Source organism: Syzygium oleosum, unplaced genomic scaffold (assembly GCF_021117445.2).
Source record: "Syzygium oleosum isolate NSW1041296 unplaced genomic scaffold, Sole_v2.1 Sole_v2.09, whole genome shotgun sequence".
Classification (NCBI taxonomy): Eukaryota; Viridiplantae; Streptophyta; class Magnoliopsida; order Myrtales; family Myrtaceae; genus Syzygium; species Syzygium oleosum.
The window spans coordinates 10,976,916-10,997,131 of NW_026607493.1; the positions used below are offsets into that span (position 1 = coordinate 10,976,916).

General features: G+C 38.2%; 2 protein-coding genes across 6 annotated transcripts; one reads left to right on the top strand and one right to left on the bottom strand.

Annotated features, from left to right (window-relative positions):
* Positions 1–1,386: 1,386 nt before the first annotated feature.
* On the top strand, positions 1,387–12,349 carry LOC115691299 (polyribonucleotide nucleotidyltransferase 1, chloroplastic-like). Of its 5 annotated transcripts, none has more exons than XR_004006967.2 (9): positions 1,387–2,826; positions 2,975–4,688; positions 4,829–4,885; positions 5,216–5,329; positions 6,090–6,355; positions 7,928–8,002; positions 8,416–8,529; positions 11,786–11,851; positions 11,924–12,349. XR_004006967.2 is itself a non-coding variant. In XM_056314502.1 (6 exons), the coding sequence occupies exons 2-5, from the start codon at positions 4,764–4,766 to the stop codon at positions 7,936–7,938; spliced, it is 513 nt and encodes a 170-aa protein (XP_056170477.1). In that variant the 5' UTR covers positions 1,387–2,826; positions 2,975–4,763; the 3' UTR covers positions 7,939–8,002; positions 8,094–8,340. The 5 variants fall into 5 exon arrangements, 1 of the variants encoding a protein (XP_056170477.1); XR_008817196.1 differs by having other exon boundaries at positions 2,975–3,056; XR_008817194.1 differs by having other exon boundaries at positions 2,975–4,885.
* Positions 12,350–13,541: 1,192 nt separating this feature from the next.
* LOC115691946 (chaperone protein ClpB1-like) lies at positions 13,542–16,669 on the bottom strand. Its single transcript, XM_030618699.2, has 6 exons — positions 15,532–16,669; positions 15,319–15,425; positions 14,744–15,216; positions 14,369–14,648; positions 14,076–14,273; positions 13,542–13,984 (listed from the first exon to the last, which is right to left on the bottom strand). Exons 1-6 carry the CDS (start codon positions 16,667–16,669, stop codon positions 13,766–13,768), a joined length of 2,415 nt encoding a protein of 804 aa, XP_030474559.2. The 3' UTR covers positions 13,542–13,765.
* Between the last annotated feature and the right edge of the window lie 3,547 nt (positions 16,670–20,216).

Sequence of the window (20,216 nt, forward strand, 5' to 3'; positions counted from 1 at the left end):
TAAGAAAGAATATAGAAAACAGTATCAGGCAGCTGGAGTACTCTCAAGTGATCGGCAGCATTATGTACATCATGAACTACATTAGACCAGATATTACGCACTCAGTAGGAAAACTGAGCCGGTATACAGGTAATCTTGGTCATGAGCATTGAAATGCTCTTTTGAGAGTGTTGGATTATTTGCAAAGAACTAAAGACTATGTTTTGCAATATGGCAAATATCCATCTATTTTGGAAGGCTACTGTGATGCCAACTGGATTTCGGATTCCGATGAATCGAAATCGACTAGCGGATATGTGTTCACGCTAGGAGGTGCCACGGTATCGTGGAAATCCTCAAAGCAAACTCTAATAGCGCGCTCCACAATGGAATCAGAGTTTGTTGCTTTGGATAAAGCTGCTGAACAAGCAGAGTGGCTTCGACATTTTCTAGAGGATGTTTCGTTGTGGCCAAAACCTATGCCTCCGATATGCATTCATTGTGCAATCAAGCAGCAATTGCAAGGGCACAAAACATGATATATAACGGTAAGTCTAGACACATTCGTCGTAGACATAATACCGTAAGACGGTTGCTCTCGAATGGAATAATTTCTTTGGACTTTGTGAAGTCAAAGAAAAATATTGTGAATCCTCTGACAAAAGATTTGTCGAGAGAGCAGGTAAATTGCGCATCGAGGGGAATGGGTTTAAAAGCCTTAACTCAATAAAGAGGTTCCAGGGTGGAAACCTAACCTAACGATTGGAGATCCCATGGACCAGGTTCAATAGGACAACGCAAATTTTGGAAACTTTAGTGTGTGCACTGTCTCCCACTCCTATGATGCAACAATACTTCGTACAGCGTTTTAAGGGTACGATATGCGTTTAATGATTCCTATAATTAGGAATTCAACATCCTAGTAAGGTATGGTAGGATACCTTCAATAGGGATGCACCTATATGCGTGGAGCTGGCCGACTTTATGAAAATCTTTAAAGGCTAGATTTTCTACACGCATGAATTCTGAGAGGGTCAGGACCGAAAGAATGAATGCAACCGAAAACCAATCTTGATTCGGAGAAACTCTGTGTGAGGTCTATTGTTTGGGCTTACACCAATAACTGATGGTTCAAGGCCTAGTCCACTGACTGGTTAAGTATGTCCGATAGGCTTTCACTAAAAAAGGTTCAAAGTGAAAGCTATCTATCTTGATACAATGTATTTCCAGGAGCACACTTACAATTCCTCGAGTCAAAATGTTTTGTTGATCCATTAATGTGGGGGATTGTTGTATTTATGGTGGGTTAATGGATCAACGAATGTGAGCAAAACGAGATACGTCTCTTCCGTTCACATATCTCATTATGAGGACGATAAGTCTTCTACCTGTGTCTTAGATGGGTCCCTGTCTTAAAATTCACAAAAACACACAAGTATAAGTCTCTCGATGCTAATGAAGTTTCACTGCATTAATAGTAATTAACTTTTAGGTTGTCTTGTCCTGTTTCCATGTTTTCATATATCTTCAACTGTCATTTCCGAGTTTTGTTCAGGTGAAGAAAACTAATGGGCCTTTCTATGAAAGAATACCATATTTTTTGTGGAGTTTTTGTGTCTAGTTTCATGTAGTTTCGATTATAGATGCTCAAGATTGTTCATTATGTCACATTATTTTTGCAGATTCTAGTTGAGACTGGTCATATGGGGAGACAAGATAATGGGGCTGTTACGGTGATGGATGGGGAGACTGCAAGTTGTGGAATATGCTTCTACCTAGTAATATGTCAATGAACTTATCTAAAGCTTTCATAAAATCTCTTAGCAATGCAACCTACAAGAACTGTTAGAAACGTATTAGGCAATATGGCAGTAATAAGCTGAAACAAAAATATTATTGAGGACAGTTATAATGGCAAAAATTAGGGGAAAGAGACAAGAGATTATTAACTCTTATAAATTTTGTGGTGTATTGTCCGGAAACGACTACCGTCAAATTTTTAGCATTGCCATAATTACAACACCTTATAAACTTTACTCACGCATTTGGAACGGTCTTGAAGGCCCTGAATCAATCTGTACGTAGTTACTGAACTTTCTTCCTAATATTTTGCGTTTATGTCTAAGGGAAGGGTGAGAGATCACTGTCTTAAATGATGAGAACTAATACATTACAGGCTTCTTCTTGTCGATCATTTATACATCTGTTTGTTTGGTGGACATTCCAAAAGAGCCTTCTGATTTTTTTCCTCTTAATGTAAATTATCAAGAACGATGTTTGGCAGCACAGCGGGCAAGGTTTGTGACACAGTTTCCACGATTTTGTTGAGAAGTTTAATTTTGCATCTTGTAAGTGAAGTTGCATTTAAATCTCTTTGCCCCTTTCAGTGGAGGTTTTTTTCGAAATAGTGGGGGGGGGGGGGGGAATCAATTGGTATCTCTACTGCATTCATGATGTGTTTTTATAATTGTGTCATGTTTATGATGAAGGATAATTTAGTGCTTTATTCCTGATAGCAGACACGTATGCAACAAGGTAGAACAAACAGAACATGCTATTATCATTTGGCCAGGGAATAACCTTATTTTATGACATTATTGCACCTTTTTGGAAGTTGTAAGCATCACAAAATGTGTGTCAACGATGATTTGCCTCCATTTTCAACATTTAGCAAAAACATATGGAAGGAAAGTGAAGTCCTTATTTGGTGTTTCTTGAAAAGAAATTACTGTTGTTTATTTTGTTATTTTTCTTTACTTGTAGGTTCTTATTTGTAGATTGATTGATAGGCCTTTACGTCTGACAATGCCGAAGGGCTTGTACCATGAAACTCAAGTTCTATCTTGGGTATGGATAATTCTCCCATTGCTCATTGCATGCTTGGTTTTCTGATGGCTGGCGGGTTCTTGGTTCAACACACTCAGGACCCACTTTTAAATTTTGATTTTTGATTTTTTTTGGGTCACTTATATCTCTTGATATATTTTTATTGTAGGAATTCACATGATTACCTCATAAACCAACTTTTCTAGGCATGACCTAAATAAACTATGTCCATTTTTAAGACCTTTCTTTGCGTAAGTTGTTAGATATAAGTGTATTGAGATTATTTGATTGTGAAAGTATGTTCCTGGTTTAATTATGTGACCTCAGTCCACGACAACTGCAAGATCTCTGCCTTAGATCCTTATAATTCTACATCTGTGTATTGGGTGCTTTCAGATATCCGCGGTTATTTTTAAGATGTGACATGACAACAAAGTCTCTAACAAATTAATTTTATTGCGCTTTTATATTAAAAGGAACTATTGCAGATGCTTTTTGATAATTCTGTATGGGACCCTGCTGTATTACTTGATTTAATGTATTCGTCTATGTCTAAGGTCTATTATGATAATTATGGCCTAGAAAACTCCTTTTGTGGTTTTAGATGAAAAAAGCCATGATTGCGATACACTTTCATTTTTTTGTCACTTGTGTGGATTTTGTGTCCAATAATGCCAATCACGAAATTGGGTCTTTGCTTTAATTATGGTGTTAGTTTCCCTGTATTCAATCCATTCAAGTGGTTACAGAGTCCCTTACGGCTCAAGTCTTCTCAATTCCTTTGTTAATGGAGATACGTATGCTTTATGGTAAATTTGTTCTTCACTTGAAAGTAAGAAAAGATATATATTTCATTAACAAAAAGATGCCGTCTATTAGAAGTAACAAAATTGACAAACATAATGGTGTGAATAAGGTACTATTTAACCACAATAAATCTGGTTGAGTCATACTGGTTACTTTTTACTACTAGCAAATAAATCTGAGATACTTTTGTGTTTTGTTGTAGGACAATCTGATGTTGGGCAGTTTAATTTCTTTTTATGGATAAGTAAGTCTATAAATTTGTGTTTGAGTATTCTGACTATATCAATAATGTTTGTCATACCATACCGATCAGATGATTAACTTAAAATTACATACAACAGTCATTTTTATAATGAAAAAAAAAATTAACGTGGGTGGGTGCAACACTTGTTAATGTTGGAAATGTCTGTTACTCACAACATTATTGCTTTGTGTACAGGTTAATCAAAATAGGCCCGTAATATAGCTGTAACAATCTTGATGGTAACATGTGCTTTGATAAGATGTATGAAGTTAGTCATATTGCAAATTAATATCTTGCCAAAAAGCTTGACAACATTTTAGTTTGAGTTTCCCTTTAGTTATTAGAGTAATGTTTGATGCTTTCATTCTTCCTTAATGGCTATAGTGAATGCCCCCTAAACCTATAAGGTGATGGAATGGTAATGTCAATGGTCTTAGACAGTGATATCTGATCTTGCTAGTGGGATTGTTTACTAGGTCTTAAGCGGCTGAAGTTGAACTTATGTGCAGTTTAATCATTGATAGTAAATCCTTGATGTAAACGAGGGCACCTTGTTGCTCTCTCGATGATTGTTTCTTGGCATGTTGAAGAACATATTTTTTACGTTCTACTTTTGACCTTTTTCTTCGATTTGCTTTTTTGGGTTTTGAGCTATGACGAATTGAATACCCCTGATAGTTTAGCAGTCACAGCAGCTGGAATAGCAGTGTAAGTTTTTTGATCTTGCTTGCGTACCACTTGTACTTGGCACTTGCCGATGGCTTAATATATACAAGAAGGGATTTTGAATACATGTTCAATCCTGCTTCTTTGAGTACAACAGAGCTCTTTTGTAAGTGCCGAATTCGAAGGCTATTGCGCACATATTCATTCCTTCTCTTGGTTATTCTGTATTGTTATTGTATACATGTTCAATCCTGCTCTTGGTTATTCTGATTTCAACTCCCTGACCAAGTGGATCATGCATTGCAGGGTTACTGCAATTTTCTCTTGGAAGAGAAGTTGCTGCAAGCTGTTGAAGCTGGGCAGGTAGTTTCTTTATTATATTTCTTGATAGTTGTCTGCATATCATTTGTGTCTTCTAAGTTTGAGATGTCTGAATTCTGTACTATTAACTTATATTTCTTCCTCAAAAGATCAAGCAATTTACAACTTCTTAGACTCTGGATTTGACTAACTCTACTTCTGTCTTAATATGTGAAGAAAATTCTCAATTGCACTCATTTACTTTTTTGTTCTACTACCTCTCATTTTGCTGAAACTTTTGTTGGTTTCTTTGTTAACTTTAGCTATTCTTTCTATAAACAATACTGGTGCGGACATTTTGATGATAATTCTCCCTGTGTTGATCAATATCAGGAAGCTGCGCAAGCAATTTTCAAAGAGGTGCATTCTTTGGTCAAGAAGTGTGGGAAGCCCAAAATGCTTGACGGAATTAAATTACCCCCTCCTGAGCTATATAAGCATGTTGAGGTAAATTTACTATAGAACTCTTCAATTGCACTAGAGCTCTACTTGATGTTTACTGTCATTTTCCTGGAGGCTGGAATTGACATGTTCATGTTGTATGATGAGTTTTTTATGGATTTGGCTCTAGTTGTTAGCATTACATTCGCGCTGCTATAGTTCGATTGAAGAGTACAAGGCAAAAAGTACTTGTCTTACTAGAAGACGCTACAAACATTGTCTGATGTACTGACTACTTAAAACTGAAAAAAAATTGTGTTTGCTAGAAAGAATGACTTATGAAGTTATATTGTAAAAGAGATTCTCAGATAACCTGCCAAGTTTGATTACCTTTGTTCCACTGTTGACCCACTTGATGATTTCAGGATACATTGGAGATGCAAGCTCCTTGCTATATCAATTGTTTGTTTTGTCCTGAAAAGTGGTCTTACAGCTCTTGTTCATCTCTTATTTCCTCAACTATAAACTGGTGGATTCACTTAGCAAAAAATTATACTCAATGACAACTTTGAGAAGTCCAAGTTGGTCCTTCCCCGTGGTCATCTCGATCTTACTCTGAAAAATGCGCATTGAAACATAGATCTGCCTACTAGAGATAGGGAAGAAATGAATTTTGTAATACACAATTTTTTTTCTGCGAGATTCATTCCCTGCCTTGATTTTTGTTAGTACTTGTCTTTCAGCAGCATTAATGCAAATTCATTTGCTGCTTTTGGAGGATTCAAAGAATCATGAGATGTGACTTGTCTGTATTATGAACACTCAGGATATTGCTTGCTGGGAATGAATTGTTGAAGGTGCTGCAGATCAAGGGAAAAGCCCCTAGGAGGAAGTCACTAGCATCTTTAGAGGACAAGGTTCTGACTGTAGTTACAGAAAAGGGATATAATAGTAAAGATGCAACTTTTATTGCTGCTGGAACGATTCCAGACATGGTAGTGGATGAAGATGAGGAGGAAGAAGTTGTTATTGACAGAGAAATTGATGAAGGGGATGTCCACATAAAGCCAGTCTCACGAAAATCCACTCCTGGTAAAACTCTGGTCAATTTGTGCTTTCCTGTCCCTTAGGTTTTGCATTGCCATTGGAATAGTGGTGATCTTCGCTTGTTATATTGTTATTGAGTCCATTTTTTTCTCTCCATAGAGCAGAGTCTGGCTTTTAAGGCTTAGTGGTTGTCATTGTAGTGCAGAGTGCATCTTTTTTGGATGTTCATGTCAGAGTCAGTTGGTTATTTAATATTAGCAACCAAAGCCATTGAATCCAAACATTTCGAAATTTTCAGCAATTTTTGTATCTCTCCCAAAATATCAATGTTTGAAAATCCTTTTGACACAGGATGGCCAGATACTGTAATTTACTGTCTTCAAGCCTGGATGTAGGAGAGAGAACTTGGTTTCTGTCAAATTTTTCGAACAAGCAAGCTACTTTAGTGTTCAGCAATCAAGTCTTCATTGCCTTTATCTCTTTTGCTATCGCATGCAACACAGAAATAGAGTAAAATAAAGTAACTAAATTTGTTTGTCCCTTAAATCTTTTATGTGTGGTGGGAATTGCATGAAAGTTTGTATGTTTTACAATATAAAAGAGCATTTTTTAGATTTATAATCTGGAAGATGGTGAGGTACATAAAATTTGAAAGTTGATTATGGACAATAATTACATTGATGTGGATTCTGTTCGCGAAACTGAAGTAAAAGGCATACAGCTTGTATTTGAATCCATGCTTGAGGGATGATCGCCATGTACTCTTCTAAATTGGATTGCAGGTATATGTTATAGGTTTGAACTCTCGTGCTATATTCTTTTGCAATTTCTGCAAAAGTTGAGACAAGTTGCTCATATGAAGTTTACATAATCAACTTGCAAATTTTGACCTACTGCTAGATGTCTTAGTAGAGCTTAGTGCACTCTCGCTGGGCCTCTGAAGGCACTAGTCTCGACTAGTATTATGGTTAATTTCTTAGAGAGGTCTGCTCTATTTTCTCTCTGATGGGATGATGTGTTCGTGGTCTGTGTATCATTATGTTCATGACTTTGGAACATCTAGTTGAGTGATTTCTGCCTTTTCTTGATAGCATTCTTTTGTTAAGAGCCAAGATTCGTTGGCTAACAGAAACAGATTGACCTCAGTGGAATTGGTAGTTTTCTCCTCATTATTTTAAGTCTAACGGGGTGTTAGAGTAATTAAATATTAAACCACGTCTTCATCTAACAGCTTAAGCTTTTAGAACAATTGGCAGTGGTCCTACCAAATCTCACGTGGTATTAGAACCAGGAGGTCCCGAGTTTAAATCTTTCCGAACCTCATTTGGCTCCTCAATTAAATATGTCAACGCTTAGTACTAGGCAAAAAGACCAGGCTAAGCATGAGAGGGAGTGTTAGAGTAATTAAATATTAAACCATCCCTTCATCTAACAACTTAAGTTTTTAGAACAGTTGGCAGTGGTCCTACAAAATCTCACAGGGGGAAAATGCTTCACCTGAAGAATGAATAGGGGTATCCTCTGATGAGATGTAAATCACTTGATGCATAACTTGCTCGAGGTTTGTGTCGCATCTTGTCGTACCGAAGTGATTATGTTTCCTATTTCCTTTTCTAGTTTCTCTCTGAGGTCGATGTGAAGCTGGTGTTTAAAGAAGTTACATCAAAGCTCTTCTGGAGACGTACGGTCGAGGTATGAGTCCTCCCATTCCTGCAAAGAGTAATTTTATTAGGAGATCTGGGGAGTATGCTTAATTTTTCCTTTTTCTTTCCTTTGTCTTTAGTATGTGCAGACAAATGCAAACTTCTATCTTCAGATACTTATGAGGACCATATATCTTGCATTTCAATGGGTATTCTCGATGGCAAGGCGCAGACAACTTCTGTGTCCTTCTGTACCCCAGTGAATATTTGATAATAATATTGCTTTTGACATATTAAACAGCTTATTCTAACGACATAAACTGTAAAGGATGATTAAGTTCACCTCTCCTATTGGGAAAATACTTAGCCCCTAAGGATATAGTTTGCTAGTCTTCATTGCAGTATTTCTCTTATAAAGATTTCTTCTCTTATCAAAACCTTTGTTCTCTGGACTTGATGCAGGGAGGAAAGCGGAGTGATGGTCGAACCCCTGATGGAATAAGGCCAATTAACTCAAGGTGTGGATTGCTTCCTAGGGCACATGGAAGTGCTCTTTTTACACATGGCGAAACACAGGTTTGCCATATGCATACTTCTGTTATGAAAATGAACCAGTAGCTTCTCTTTTACTGGTTGGATGGAAACAGTTTCCTCTAACTTTTGCTGGAACTTTCTTTTTCTCTTTTGGAGTGCTCTTCCATCTGCAGCTTGCTAAAGGTAGATCTAGTTAGTATATTTCTTGGAGGCACTCATTCATGTGCCAGTTCCCTGCACCCTTATTAGTCTACTTTTGCATGTACTGTCATCTCTGAGATCTTGGGATGGATTTTCTGTTGAACTAGTGCCATGTACAAAAATTGGCACAGACCGAGATATATCCTTCTTGGGACTTGAATTTCGTGCACTGTTAGTCTCCTGAATGCTTGTACTTTCAAATTCAGTGTTACTACAAATTGACTGGTTTAGATTAAGTAGGATACATTCTAATGATCAATGCAGCAATGCACATGCACCAAAATATCGAACCCGTTTTACCTGGGTCCATATTTTGTTGTTGAGGTGGAACTGTTCTGTTTCCTGTAATGAACTCCCCGTTTACTCTTTCCTATGGCCACTGAGATGTTTAACATTCTTCTGTTGTTTCAGTTTTGAGCTTATCTATTAACTAGAAGCTTCAGTAACTCTAATATGACTAAAACAGTCTATCTTGATATTTCTATACAGATGCTGGGGATAATATCGTCCATTTCGGCAATAATAATGTGCTATCTTGGCTTTTACTTATCAGATCCTTTATTTGGTTTTTTCAGTCATTACCAGTGGTTACTCTTGGTAATAAGCGAATGGCACAATGGGTGGACAACCTCGTGGTTGACGATGAATTGAAGAGGTTCTAACTTCAGGTCTTTGTAGACATGTTCATGGAGTTCACAATACATCAATAATCTTTGAAATGGGTGATTAAGCCTATGTTTGTTGCATGTGTTAGTGAATCAAGAAGCATCTGACATACTCTCCTTGTCTAAGGTGCAAGGTTGATGAATTGTTACTTGAATAGTAGTTGTCATGATAGTATAGATATTGATTAAACGCAGGTTTTGGCACTAGGCTAAATTTCATGTTAAATTACAGAATGAGCACTTTGGTTTCTTTTGTACTCCCTATCTGTATGCGCGACAATGAATTTGGTGTCTTTTGCTTGACAATGTCATTTTGAGTTTATAACAAGCAGCATGATAATAAAAAATGTCCAGAACTTGAAAAAGGCTTTTAACAATTCTGCTCTGATTTTAGTGTTCTTTTACTCTCCTAGCAAAAAATTGGTCATGGAACGCTTGCTGAGAAAGCACTAGAACCTGTTTTTCCTTCCAAAGATGACTTCCCTTTTACCATTCGCGTTTGGAGTACCATCACTGGAAGCAAAGGTTCCTTGAGGCGATCTAATTGTCATCTTCCTCAAAGCATCACATGCATCCATGTTCTTGAGTATATTTTTGAGTTCAGATTCACTTGAAAACACGTTGGCTTAGTTTTCACATAAACTTTCTCATCCTTCATGGACCTTTAATTGTTGATGCTCCTTTCTCTTCAAATGTTCTCTAATGCGACAGCATGGCATCTGTTTGCGAGAGCTGCTTAGCTTTGCAAGATGCTGGTGTTCCAATTAAGAACTCTGCGGGGATAGCAATGGGGATGGTGTTGGATACATAGATATTTTGGTGGTGATGGCACCCCTCTTATTATTTCTGACATTCGTGGCTCTGAAGATGCATCTGGAGACATGGATTTTAAGATGATTTCTCGTGTTATTGTTGTTTCTTGGACTTCTTATTCTCATTAATTTGTTTACTTTCCAAAGTGCTGATGCTGCAAACCCCAATGAAATAAGTAGATAGCTATTTTTCAATTTGAGATCATTGAGGATTAGGTTAGCAGGACAGGATTTTGGGGATAAGCAAACAACAAGGCATGCAAAAGTCCAAGCAGCTCTGTGTTTAATCGATGGCATTCGTCTGGGATCATATTGGTGGATCAAGTTTGTTATAGAAACATGAGTATGATTGGTTGGGTTTATGTCCATTTGGTTTCTTTTCCAGGTAGCTGGAAATGAAGATGGCATGACTGCATTTCGGATGGACATATAGGTATCTGTTATTTACTTGTCAATAGTCCCTGGTTCAGTACCCCTCTTCTAACCTGCACTGCTCGCAAAAGGATAGGGGGCACAACCACCCTAAAACCTAAATATCGCCCAACACCCATGAATAAGTTCATCACCGTGAAAATGGACCTACAAATGCTATATCTCTATTGGCTAGAGGTTTGGGCCTGAAAAGGACCTAAATAATGAAATAGCGGAAAGATTAACTTTGCTAGTTTAGAGAAATTCATGTGTTTCCATGACAATTCTTGTCTTTTGAGGGAGAAACTACTGTTTTTTGGGTTACTCGTGTTCCTGGGGATGGATGTACAATTTATTGAGGAGAAATGACTATTTCTTAAAATTGGAAAAATTACCAAAACAGTCCTAAACTTATTGCAATTGTGTCAATTCAGTCTTAAACCTTTTTTTTGTGTCAATTCAGTCCTAAACCTTTTACATTTGTGCCAATTCAGTCCATCCGGCCAATTTTGGCCGGCCGGCGCTGACGTGGACGCCGGCCGGTCGGCCAATGCCGACGTGGCATTTTTTTAATATTATTTTTATTTTTTTGAAATTTTTTATTTATTTTTTTTATTTTTTCTTTTCTTTTTCCTTTCCTTTCCTCTTTTTTTTTCCTTCTTCTTTTTTTTCAACCACCGGCCAGAGGCGAGGGCCGGCAAGGTCGGCCGAGGCTCAACCTCGCCGTTTCTGGGCGAGGGGTCGTCCTCGCCGTCGCTCTGGCGAGGGGTCGTCCTCGCCGTCGCTCTGGCGAGGACGACCCCTCGCCAGGGGCGGGCAAGGTCGACCTCGCCAACCGCCGCCTCTGGCCGGTTGCCGGACCGGCGACCGGCCAGAGGTTGAAGATGAAGGTGAAGGGAAAAAAAAAAAGAAAAGGAAAGGAAAAAGAAAAGAAAAGAAAAAATGAATAAATTAATAAAAAAATTCGAAAAAATAAAAAATAATATTAAAAAATTATCACGTCAGCATCGGCCGGCGTCCACATCAGCACCGGCAGGCCAAAATTGGCTGAATAGACTAAATTGGCACAAATGCAAAAGGTTTAGGACTGAATTGACACAATTGCAATAGGTTTATGACTGTTTTGATAATTTTCTCCTTAAAATTCTTTAACAGGGGAGCAAGAGTGATGTTTGCTAATTGTATGCATCTTTCTTTGACTGGTAGCAGGTATAACATTGCCGACTATGAGGAATGCACTTCTACAAGTAAGGGATGGTCGAAAGCGGATTCTTGGTATATTCATATCCCTGACTATAGTTTCTGTAGAAAATTGTTAACTAGCTCCTGACTCGTTCTTGCTTCTAGTTTCTTTTGTGGTAAGAACAAAATTGAAATCAGTTGAAAAGCTAGATGCTGGAAGCAAGCCATATCAATGAAGACCTAGCAAAAGGCCATATAGGCCATCGAGCCGACAGTCGTTGCCCAATATTGCTAGCCTCATGCAACAGGCTGATTTTCAGAGAACAATTGTTCTTCGAGAATCTATAATGGCTAGGGACAGTACTAACTCCTAATTGTGCTGGATGTCAAGCACCAAGGACTACGTATGAGCAAACACTTTAGAGTTTATTGATTGGTAAGCACTCCCAGCAAGAGACAAATTACGTGCTTGTCAGCTAGGATAGTGATGTTTCATTTTCTTTTTTTTATGAAACCTCTTACTAGGTAATCTTGGTGGCATCATCCATTCTACGTACTTTATGCAAATTCATCTCCGTTTTGTCTACTTTATGCAAGACTCAATTATATAAATTATATAATTCAAAGTGTCCTTTATTTGATGTGAAAATTTTTAAGATTTCTTATGTACAACTACGTAAAAAATCTAGTTAATGGGATGTCGAACGGAAAAGTTACCCAATTAAAATTTGGCCAAACTTGTGGGAAAATTACATAATTTTCAAAACATCAAATTGGGAAAAAATATTAAAAAATGATATTTATGTAATTTTATAGCATTTCAAATTATCAAATTGAGAAAAAATTTGAAGATATTTATGTAACTTCTACAAAATTTTAGCTAAACTTTGATCAGGTCCGCTCAACTCTATTTTTGCACTTTTAACAAGAAGTTCTGCGAAGCATTTCGAATCATCAATTTGGGAAAGATAAAAAAAAACGATATTTATGTAATTTTTTGCACAAATTTGGTAAAACTTTTACCGGACATAATTTTTCCTTTCAACATCTTCTTTACTTTTACCGGACATATTTTGATCATTCCAAAATAAAAACCAACTTTAGGAAGTGCAGTTTCCGAATGATATTATTTTTGTATTTTTCAATATCAAAATCCTATGAATAGGATCCGGTTCAACCCGAGAACCAAATTGAATCGGTCGATTTAAGGCCGGTTCTAGGGAGAACCAGTTAACTACTCAAGTCTATTACAAGCCGAAACCCGCGGTTCCATCCGTCAACCAATTCTGCAGTCCAGTTTACAGATTTTTTTAGAGAAAAAAAAAACATTTTGTGTACACAGAGAATCAAACCATGATCTTTCACATGAACTTCCAAAACTACTCGTTTCGGTTCTTGGTTCCATAATTCCAAAATATTAGAACCTTTTAGGCCGGGACCAACTCCAAATAACCCTAACTCTTTTATTGGAAACAGCATGCAATGAAAGATAAAAAAAAAATGATAATATTATAAAGCTCACGATATAAAAGTCTCTTTGTTTTTTGGGGCTGAAACCCCTATATGTGTTGACCGAGCTAAGTTGACGTCACACGTTCGCAGCAACAGCCACCTAAGAATTGGGAGTGAAATCAATTTCGTTGTGTTCAACCATTTCAGGTTATTATGAAGCATCCCGAAAACACTTGATAACAATCAAAGATAGAAAGAACAAATTTTTAATGCAGATTAAATAGCATTAAAGTTTAAAAATTCACAACCATATTATTTAGTCTCAGGCCAATATACTGAAACAGTCGCATACGAAATTGGAGATTGAAAATCTCCCAACTTTATCTTCAAACATTACAATACCAGATTCTACCTAATTAATCAGGAAAAGGGGTCACAATTAAGGCAAACGACGTGATAAAACCAGCTAATTAAAACTTTGCAGGAGAATCCATAGATCTCTCAGGTCTCACTCCTATGTCCAGACTTCAAAGCCTTCATTCGTACGTCTCATCATCATCTTCGATTTCTTCTATCTTCGTCGGACTTCTGCCAAGTGAAGGCATTCACAAAGCCTCCATTCTTCTCCACACGGTACGCAAGATCTTGCCCATTGGGCCCTGCATCAATGTACACAGTCGAGTACTCGTCTATCTCCTCCATCAAGAGCATTTGCGAAAGCTTCGTCACCAACTTCTGCTCCACCAATCTCCTGATTGGCCAAGCACCGTTAACCTGTGACGGTATGACACGGGTCGGCAATATGATTCACGACGGACCCACAAAGTAAGTAGAGAACCACACACCTATATACTGTGAAACCTACCGGATCACAACGCTTTGTTAGGACAAAGTCCAAAGCCGCATCAGTGACAGCCAAAGCAACGCCTCTTTTAGCCAATCTACTCGCAACATCCTTCACTTGTAGTCTAGCCACCTTCCTCAGTTGTTCATGCGAGAGAGGATCAAACACTACGATCTCGTCGAACAGATCCAGCAACTCGGGCCTAAAGTGCCTCCTCACCTGTTCCACTTAAAACATATGTTAGTATTCTCATCATCAACCCAGTCAGAATTAGAAGGCTCCACAGATTTATAAAGTGGAAACTGATGCCTTACCTCCTGCATGACTCGATCGTGGGCAACTTGCATTGTGCATTCGCCCATCACGCCTGACAGTAGATGCTTTGCTCCAAGGTTTGAGGTCATGATGATTACGGTATTCCTAAAGTCAACCGTTACACCTTGGCCATCAGTTAATCTGTCGTCATCAAGAACCTTGAGCAGTTTATTCATAACAGCTACGTGTGCGTTCTCCACCCAATCGAATAACACAACACCGTAGGGCCCACGCCTCACAGCCTCGGCTAGTTGCCCACCTACTCCATGCCCAACAAAACTGAATTACAACGGAGAAGACAAGGGTCAAATTCTGCCACAAACATTTGCAGAACGCACCTTATACAAAGCGGATCCAGAAACTAAAAAACTTACCCCGGAGGGGCACCGATTAATCTTGACACAGAATGCTGCTCAACATACTCCGACATATTAATCCGGATTAGAAGATTTTTATCGTCAAAGAGCTGCTCAGTGAGGGCCTTGGCGAGCTCGGTCTTGCCAACACCGGTCGGACCCAAGAATAAGAACGAGCTAGTTGTTTGTTGTGGTCTTCCCAACCCAGCTCTTGACCTCAATACTGCCTCCGCAACAGCACTGACTGCTTGATCTTGCCCAACCACCTTCTGATGCAGCCTTTCAGCCAGTCCAACTAACCTCTCTTTCTCATTCTGGCCAAGCCTCGAGACAGGTTTGCCAGTCCAGCTGCTCAGAACCTCGTGAACATGTTCTGGTCCAACAGTCTCAGTCAACATTGAGTTCACCTCGGTAATCCTTTCTTTTTCCTTCTTGTACTTCCTCATTAGTGGCTCACGTTTCTCCCTCAAGTTATCCAACTCTTCACGAACCTTCGAGTAAATGGAATGTTTGAACAAATATTAAATGGGACATTTCGATAAGGAGAATAAGCATGAGAGAGTTTTTCAGCTGATTCTTCAGAATCAGACTACCTCAACTAGGTGGGCTTGACTGGCTTCTTCTAGTTGCATTCTCCACCGCATGAGATTATCGATCCCACCTGGCTGGCTATCCACCCCTTTGTGAGACAGATGACAACCTACATTAGAATATATTATAGATAATTAGTTACCTCCACAACCACATCTCCTAATGCAAGACAAAGAACATTCGAAACTACTAAATCGACCGGGTACAAGACTTACCAGTTATGTATTTGCTGCATAGATGCGCGGCAACAAGACCCCAATCACGAATTCGAACACCAAGGTGCCGTTCATGTCTGTCCTTTAATCCTCTGCTTATAGTATCAGGCACACTAGGTTCTGCCACATGGACCTGTCGGAACCTACTAAGAAGTGCCGCGTCTTTCTCTACACACTTCCTGTATTTCTCAAATGTCATAGCGCCAATACATCGAAGTTGCCCCTTGGCGAGCATGGGTTTCAACAAATTGGCCGCAACGGTCCATGGTGGTTGCCAAGCATCAAGAACAAGGTGAATTTCATCAATAAACACTATCACTTTTCCTCTGGCCCGCGCAACGTCCTTCAAGACCACCTCCAATCGCTCCTTAAATATCCGTCCATATTTGACTCCAAGTATTAAATCATGCATATCCAACGCAATAAGCCTAACACCCCCAAGGTTGCTGGGCACATCTCCTCTCGCTATTCTCTCAGCTACGCCTTGCACAATAGCCGTATTGTCCAAACATGGCTGTCCAATAAGAACTGCATTGTTCTTAGTCCTCTTCGACAGGATCCCTACAACCTTCTTTATCTCCTCATCTCGCCCAATAACAGGGTCAATTTTACCAGCATGCTCCGCGAGATCCCTTCCATATGTCTTCAATGCCGGAAAGAAAATGTCATCCAATGCACTCCCCACCTTCTTCCTTTCTTTCCTAGCAAGCCTCTTGAGCTCCGATTTCACTCTTGCAGTAGCAACCCCAGCTTCCTTGAGCAGATCCCCAATTTGTGAATCCTCGAGAAGGCCAATTATCAACTGATCTACCGCCAAGTAGATGTCGTCACGAGGCTCTTGGGAGTGCCCGATTACTTTTTTTAGGCTAGGGCTTGCGGGTATCTCACCGGGAGGTGGGCTCTGAGAAGGAAGTTTCTTCAAAGCTTGGTTAAACGCTCTCTCTGCTGCTTTTGCGGCTTCTTCAACCCCAACATTGTTGATCGCTCGATGGAAAATCCCAGGTGGCTCCGAAAGTAGAGCCGCGGCAAGATGGAGAGGAGTAAACTGCGCATGACCGGCACGCATTGCCAGCTCATGGGCCCCTGCAAGAGCCTCCTTTGTCTGGCGAGTGAACCCGTCAGGATTCACTTTGTACATGCACAGAGAACGAGTCAATCAATAGCATTCAACCATCACATTGTGCAATCAGCAATCCAGTTTCCCTCTAAGAAGATTCCAGCAGACGATCTAACCCAATCCCAGTCCAATCATAAGCGGAACACTCTCTCTAAAGAACACCTTTTGTGATTTGCTACCAAAAACCGCAGACACGACGCACTAACAAATAGAGACAATGCCATGAAAATCGCTCCACAATGAACAAAACCTAGACGCCAATCACATAAACCTAAACGAATGATTCTGAAACTATGAATAAAGATTTGGCAGTCACATATCAAATTTTCTTATGGAGTGGGAAAACTTGCGCAGGAGAGAAATTTTACGTGATCCTCTCTGTAGCCTCCGCAAACAAAAGCCCGAGACAATTGAGCATGTAGTCCTCATCAGTCCCTGGACAAAAAAAGGTGTGGTCAGACCCGTCGCTGAAGATCAAAGTTTCTTCCCAAGGATTATTAAGCTTTGATGAATGGTTAGATGAATTCCAACAGGATCATCAAGATTTGCTTAATTTTTCATATCTTTCAGGATTTTGCATATATCTCCTTTGATTATGCATCTCCCTAATTGATATTGATATTATATTTATCTTATTACCTTAAGTAATCATATAATATAGCCTATAAATAGGCTTATGTATCCTTCTTCAAAATAGATCGAAATATACACAAATTCCACATTTTCTTTCTTCCGCTTCATTATTCTTATCTTGGTATCAGAGCCACCTTTGTGAATTTGGTGGTAGTGTCATCTTCTTGAAATTGTTTTGCGCTTATTACTTCCCAAAAAGATGAGAGCACACCTGAAACATATCATAAAAAGAAAAAGGATGTCTTAGAAATTGTTTTGCCCTTCGCAATAAACCAAGAAAACCATTGAGCACCATGCAAATGGCAATTCACTGGATAAATAGAGGTTTTATGTCTTTAGGAGAATCCATGCACGGCATTGCATTAATTGCTTGTCATGAGAAAGATTACCTATAGCTATACTACTATATCTAGAAAAGCTATATATATTCACAACAATGCCTGAAAAAGAGTGGTTTTTCACAATATTTCCTCAAAAAATTTTACTCAATCCTAGGGCATTCAGATGTTACTGGACCTCTCACGGTAACAAAAAACAAGCACCAATATTTGTTTTCTTCGAAATCCAAAAAGAAAGGGACATTAAATGCTAAATCGGTGCTTTCATGATCAAGAAAGAATATCCACTCTTGCAAATCAATGTGTGTTGTTCTGAAAACTGATGTTTCTAGTTATTACACCCATCCGTTAATGAAACTTAGATATCCACTACTTTTTCCCTTAATCGACCATCCTTTGCAATATGTTGTGGCCTTAATGGCATGCTGTTCTTTGTCAATGTAAAAGGAAAATTTGATCAAATCTGATAACACCAGACTATTGTATAGAGGGAGTGAGTGAGGTAAGATATATAGCAAAGTGACAAATTATCCAAGAGTTTCAAAATTACATCCGGAGAGATTTGTGCTAGATATGCCTCGAAAATCACCTTTTCTCAAGGCCTCTCTGATTGTTCAAGGCCATGAAAGGTACCTCTTTTCATTTAGTTCCAAAGAAGACCATTGAGATTATCCTTAAAACTTTCAGTGTGTAGGAATGGGAATGTCTCATCCAAAGTTAACCTACAAAACAGTATTTTTTCCTAGGTCCAGAATTTAGGTCCATCAATTAGAAAATCTACCTTTCCTTTTTTGTTCTACTGAATATTGTTGGATCATGTTGAACAAGGACAAACAGCAGTTGATAGCTTTAATTAGGGTTTCCAACTTTGCCCGAATTTTAGGCTGCGTTTGGTTGTTTGGATTTCTAGCTAGAATAGGATATGAAATTCAAGAGATTTATTATATCCTATCTACTGTTTGGTAAATTGCAGTAATAAAGCCGAATATTTTCACATATTACTATGTACATTATTTGCTATGAATGTCATATCAGTGTAAATAAATTTAAAAATTGCACAAACGAAAATGATAAAAATTTCTCACGACACTCTTACCTACTTCATTTTTATTTGCTTATTTTTTTTATTATTTTTCCCTCTCTTTTTTAATTATTTTCATTTTATTTCTTTTTTCCCCTTCCATCATTCTCTAATAAAATTTTATTAAATAATAAACTATACAAATATACCTAAAATATGTAATAAATATAAATACTAAATGTATTTGTTTAAATATGTATGAAATTTATATCATAAAATAGAAAGAAATTTGAATATATAAATAAAAATAAGAATAAATAAAAAAGAATTTTATTTCTTTGTTATTTTAAATTTTTAATATTAAAATTCAAATATTATTTTAGTTTTATTAATTTAGCAAGTTTGTTATTTGAGAAAAATAACTTTTATATTATGGATATTAGAATCATATCCACATTTATCCCACCTCCCCCATGGAATAATTTTATCTAGGCTATATCCCTCCTATATCCAACTTTATCCTATTTTTGGCAGACATGAAACACGGATAGGATAAATTTTATCCTATATCCTATTCCGAATTTTATCCCGACTACCAAACGTAGCCTTAGGGTTTTCTTCTCAACTTATAACCAAGCAGCATCTCAAAAACATTGACTGAATGGTGATCATCTTAGACCGAATATCATCTCTCACCATTTGCTCGACGACGCCTCACTAATAGTGAATGTACCCGAATGTGAAGGAGTGGAGGTCGTCTGCGTCGCGGAAACTCTATATTATCAAACTGCCGGAAGCCTCCTCAAAGCTCCCGAAGGAGACGTTCTCCTCTAGAATAAGCGAATTGTGGGAATTGTTCCCCACGGAGCTCGAATTCATCGACCCGTTCAAGGCATTGTGTTCACATTGCTCATGTTCTCTAAACCGAATTGATGAGGCGAATTATTGGGATTTGCCACATGCAACTTGTTGGGGCTAACAATACAATCTAAATGGTGGTGAATAGGCTATTTTAATAAATTTTGACGATTTTGTAGAAATCATCAACTACTATAAAAATCAGGTTTAGCAGATATATCAAATATCGCGAGGTGCTTATGTGCTAGAGTAGATAAAGTGAAATGAATAAGAGCACAAAGCAAGTTATAGTGGTTCGGCTTTATTACCTAGCCTACGTCCACTACTCACACTAACAGCTACAAATCGGGCTGGATTGCACTGGTAATCTGCATAACAAGTTACAATCGGCAAGTACTTATCCTATCAGATGATTAGATCACACTATTAAGACTCGGTTGCTTCTATCACTCTTGTACACTTAATCTTTCTCACGATTACAATGCAACAAGAACACTACATTGGAAATCTCAAGAGAATGAAATAATATCAGCTTAGAGTACGGCATTGAACTTTCACACTTTTCTTTGTATTGCTCGTCTAACCATTTTGGCTTCAATCATATTCTCTTATATAGACATCTTCAATTTTCCCATTGGAGATAGTTTCGAGAAACAAATAGCCATTAGGTTTCTTTACATGTCGCTGTTCAGAAGCTGAACTGCCCATACAAACCCTT

What these genes read in the sequence shown, in the direction of transcription:
- LOC115691299 (XM_056314502.1), top strand. Translation starts at nt 4,764, where the DNA reads ATGTTCAATCCTGCTCTTGGTTATTCTGATTTCAACTCCCTGACCAAG. An exon ending in AAGCTGTTGAAGCTGGGCAG is followed by an intron (nt 4,886 to 5,215) that starts GTAGTTTCTTTA and finishes GATCAATATCAG; the next exon opens with GAAGCTGCGCAAGCAATTTT. An exon ending in AGCTATATAAGCATGTTGAG is followed by an intron (nt 5,330 to 6,089) that starts GTAAATTTACTA and finishes ATGAACACTCAG; the next exon opens with GATATTGCTTGCTGGGAATG.
- LOC115691946 (XM_030618699.2), bottom strand. Translation starts at nt 16,669, where the DNA reads ATGTACAAAGTGAATCCTGACGGGTTCACTCGCCAGACAAAGGAGGCT. An exon ending in GTCAAGCCCACCTAGTTGAG is followed by an intron (nt 15,217 to 15,318) that starts GTAGTCTGATTC and finishes ATTTACTCGAAG; the next exon opens with GTTCGTGAAGAGTTGGATAA. An exon ending in TTAATCGGTGCCCCTCCGGG is followed by an intron (nt 14,649 to 14,743) that starts GTAAGTTTTTTA and finishes GTTGTAATTCAG; the next exon opens with TTTTGTTGGGCATGGAGTAG.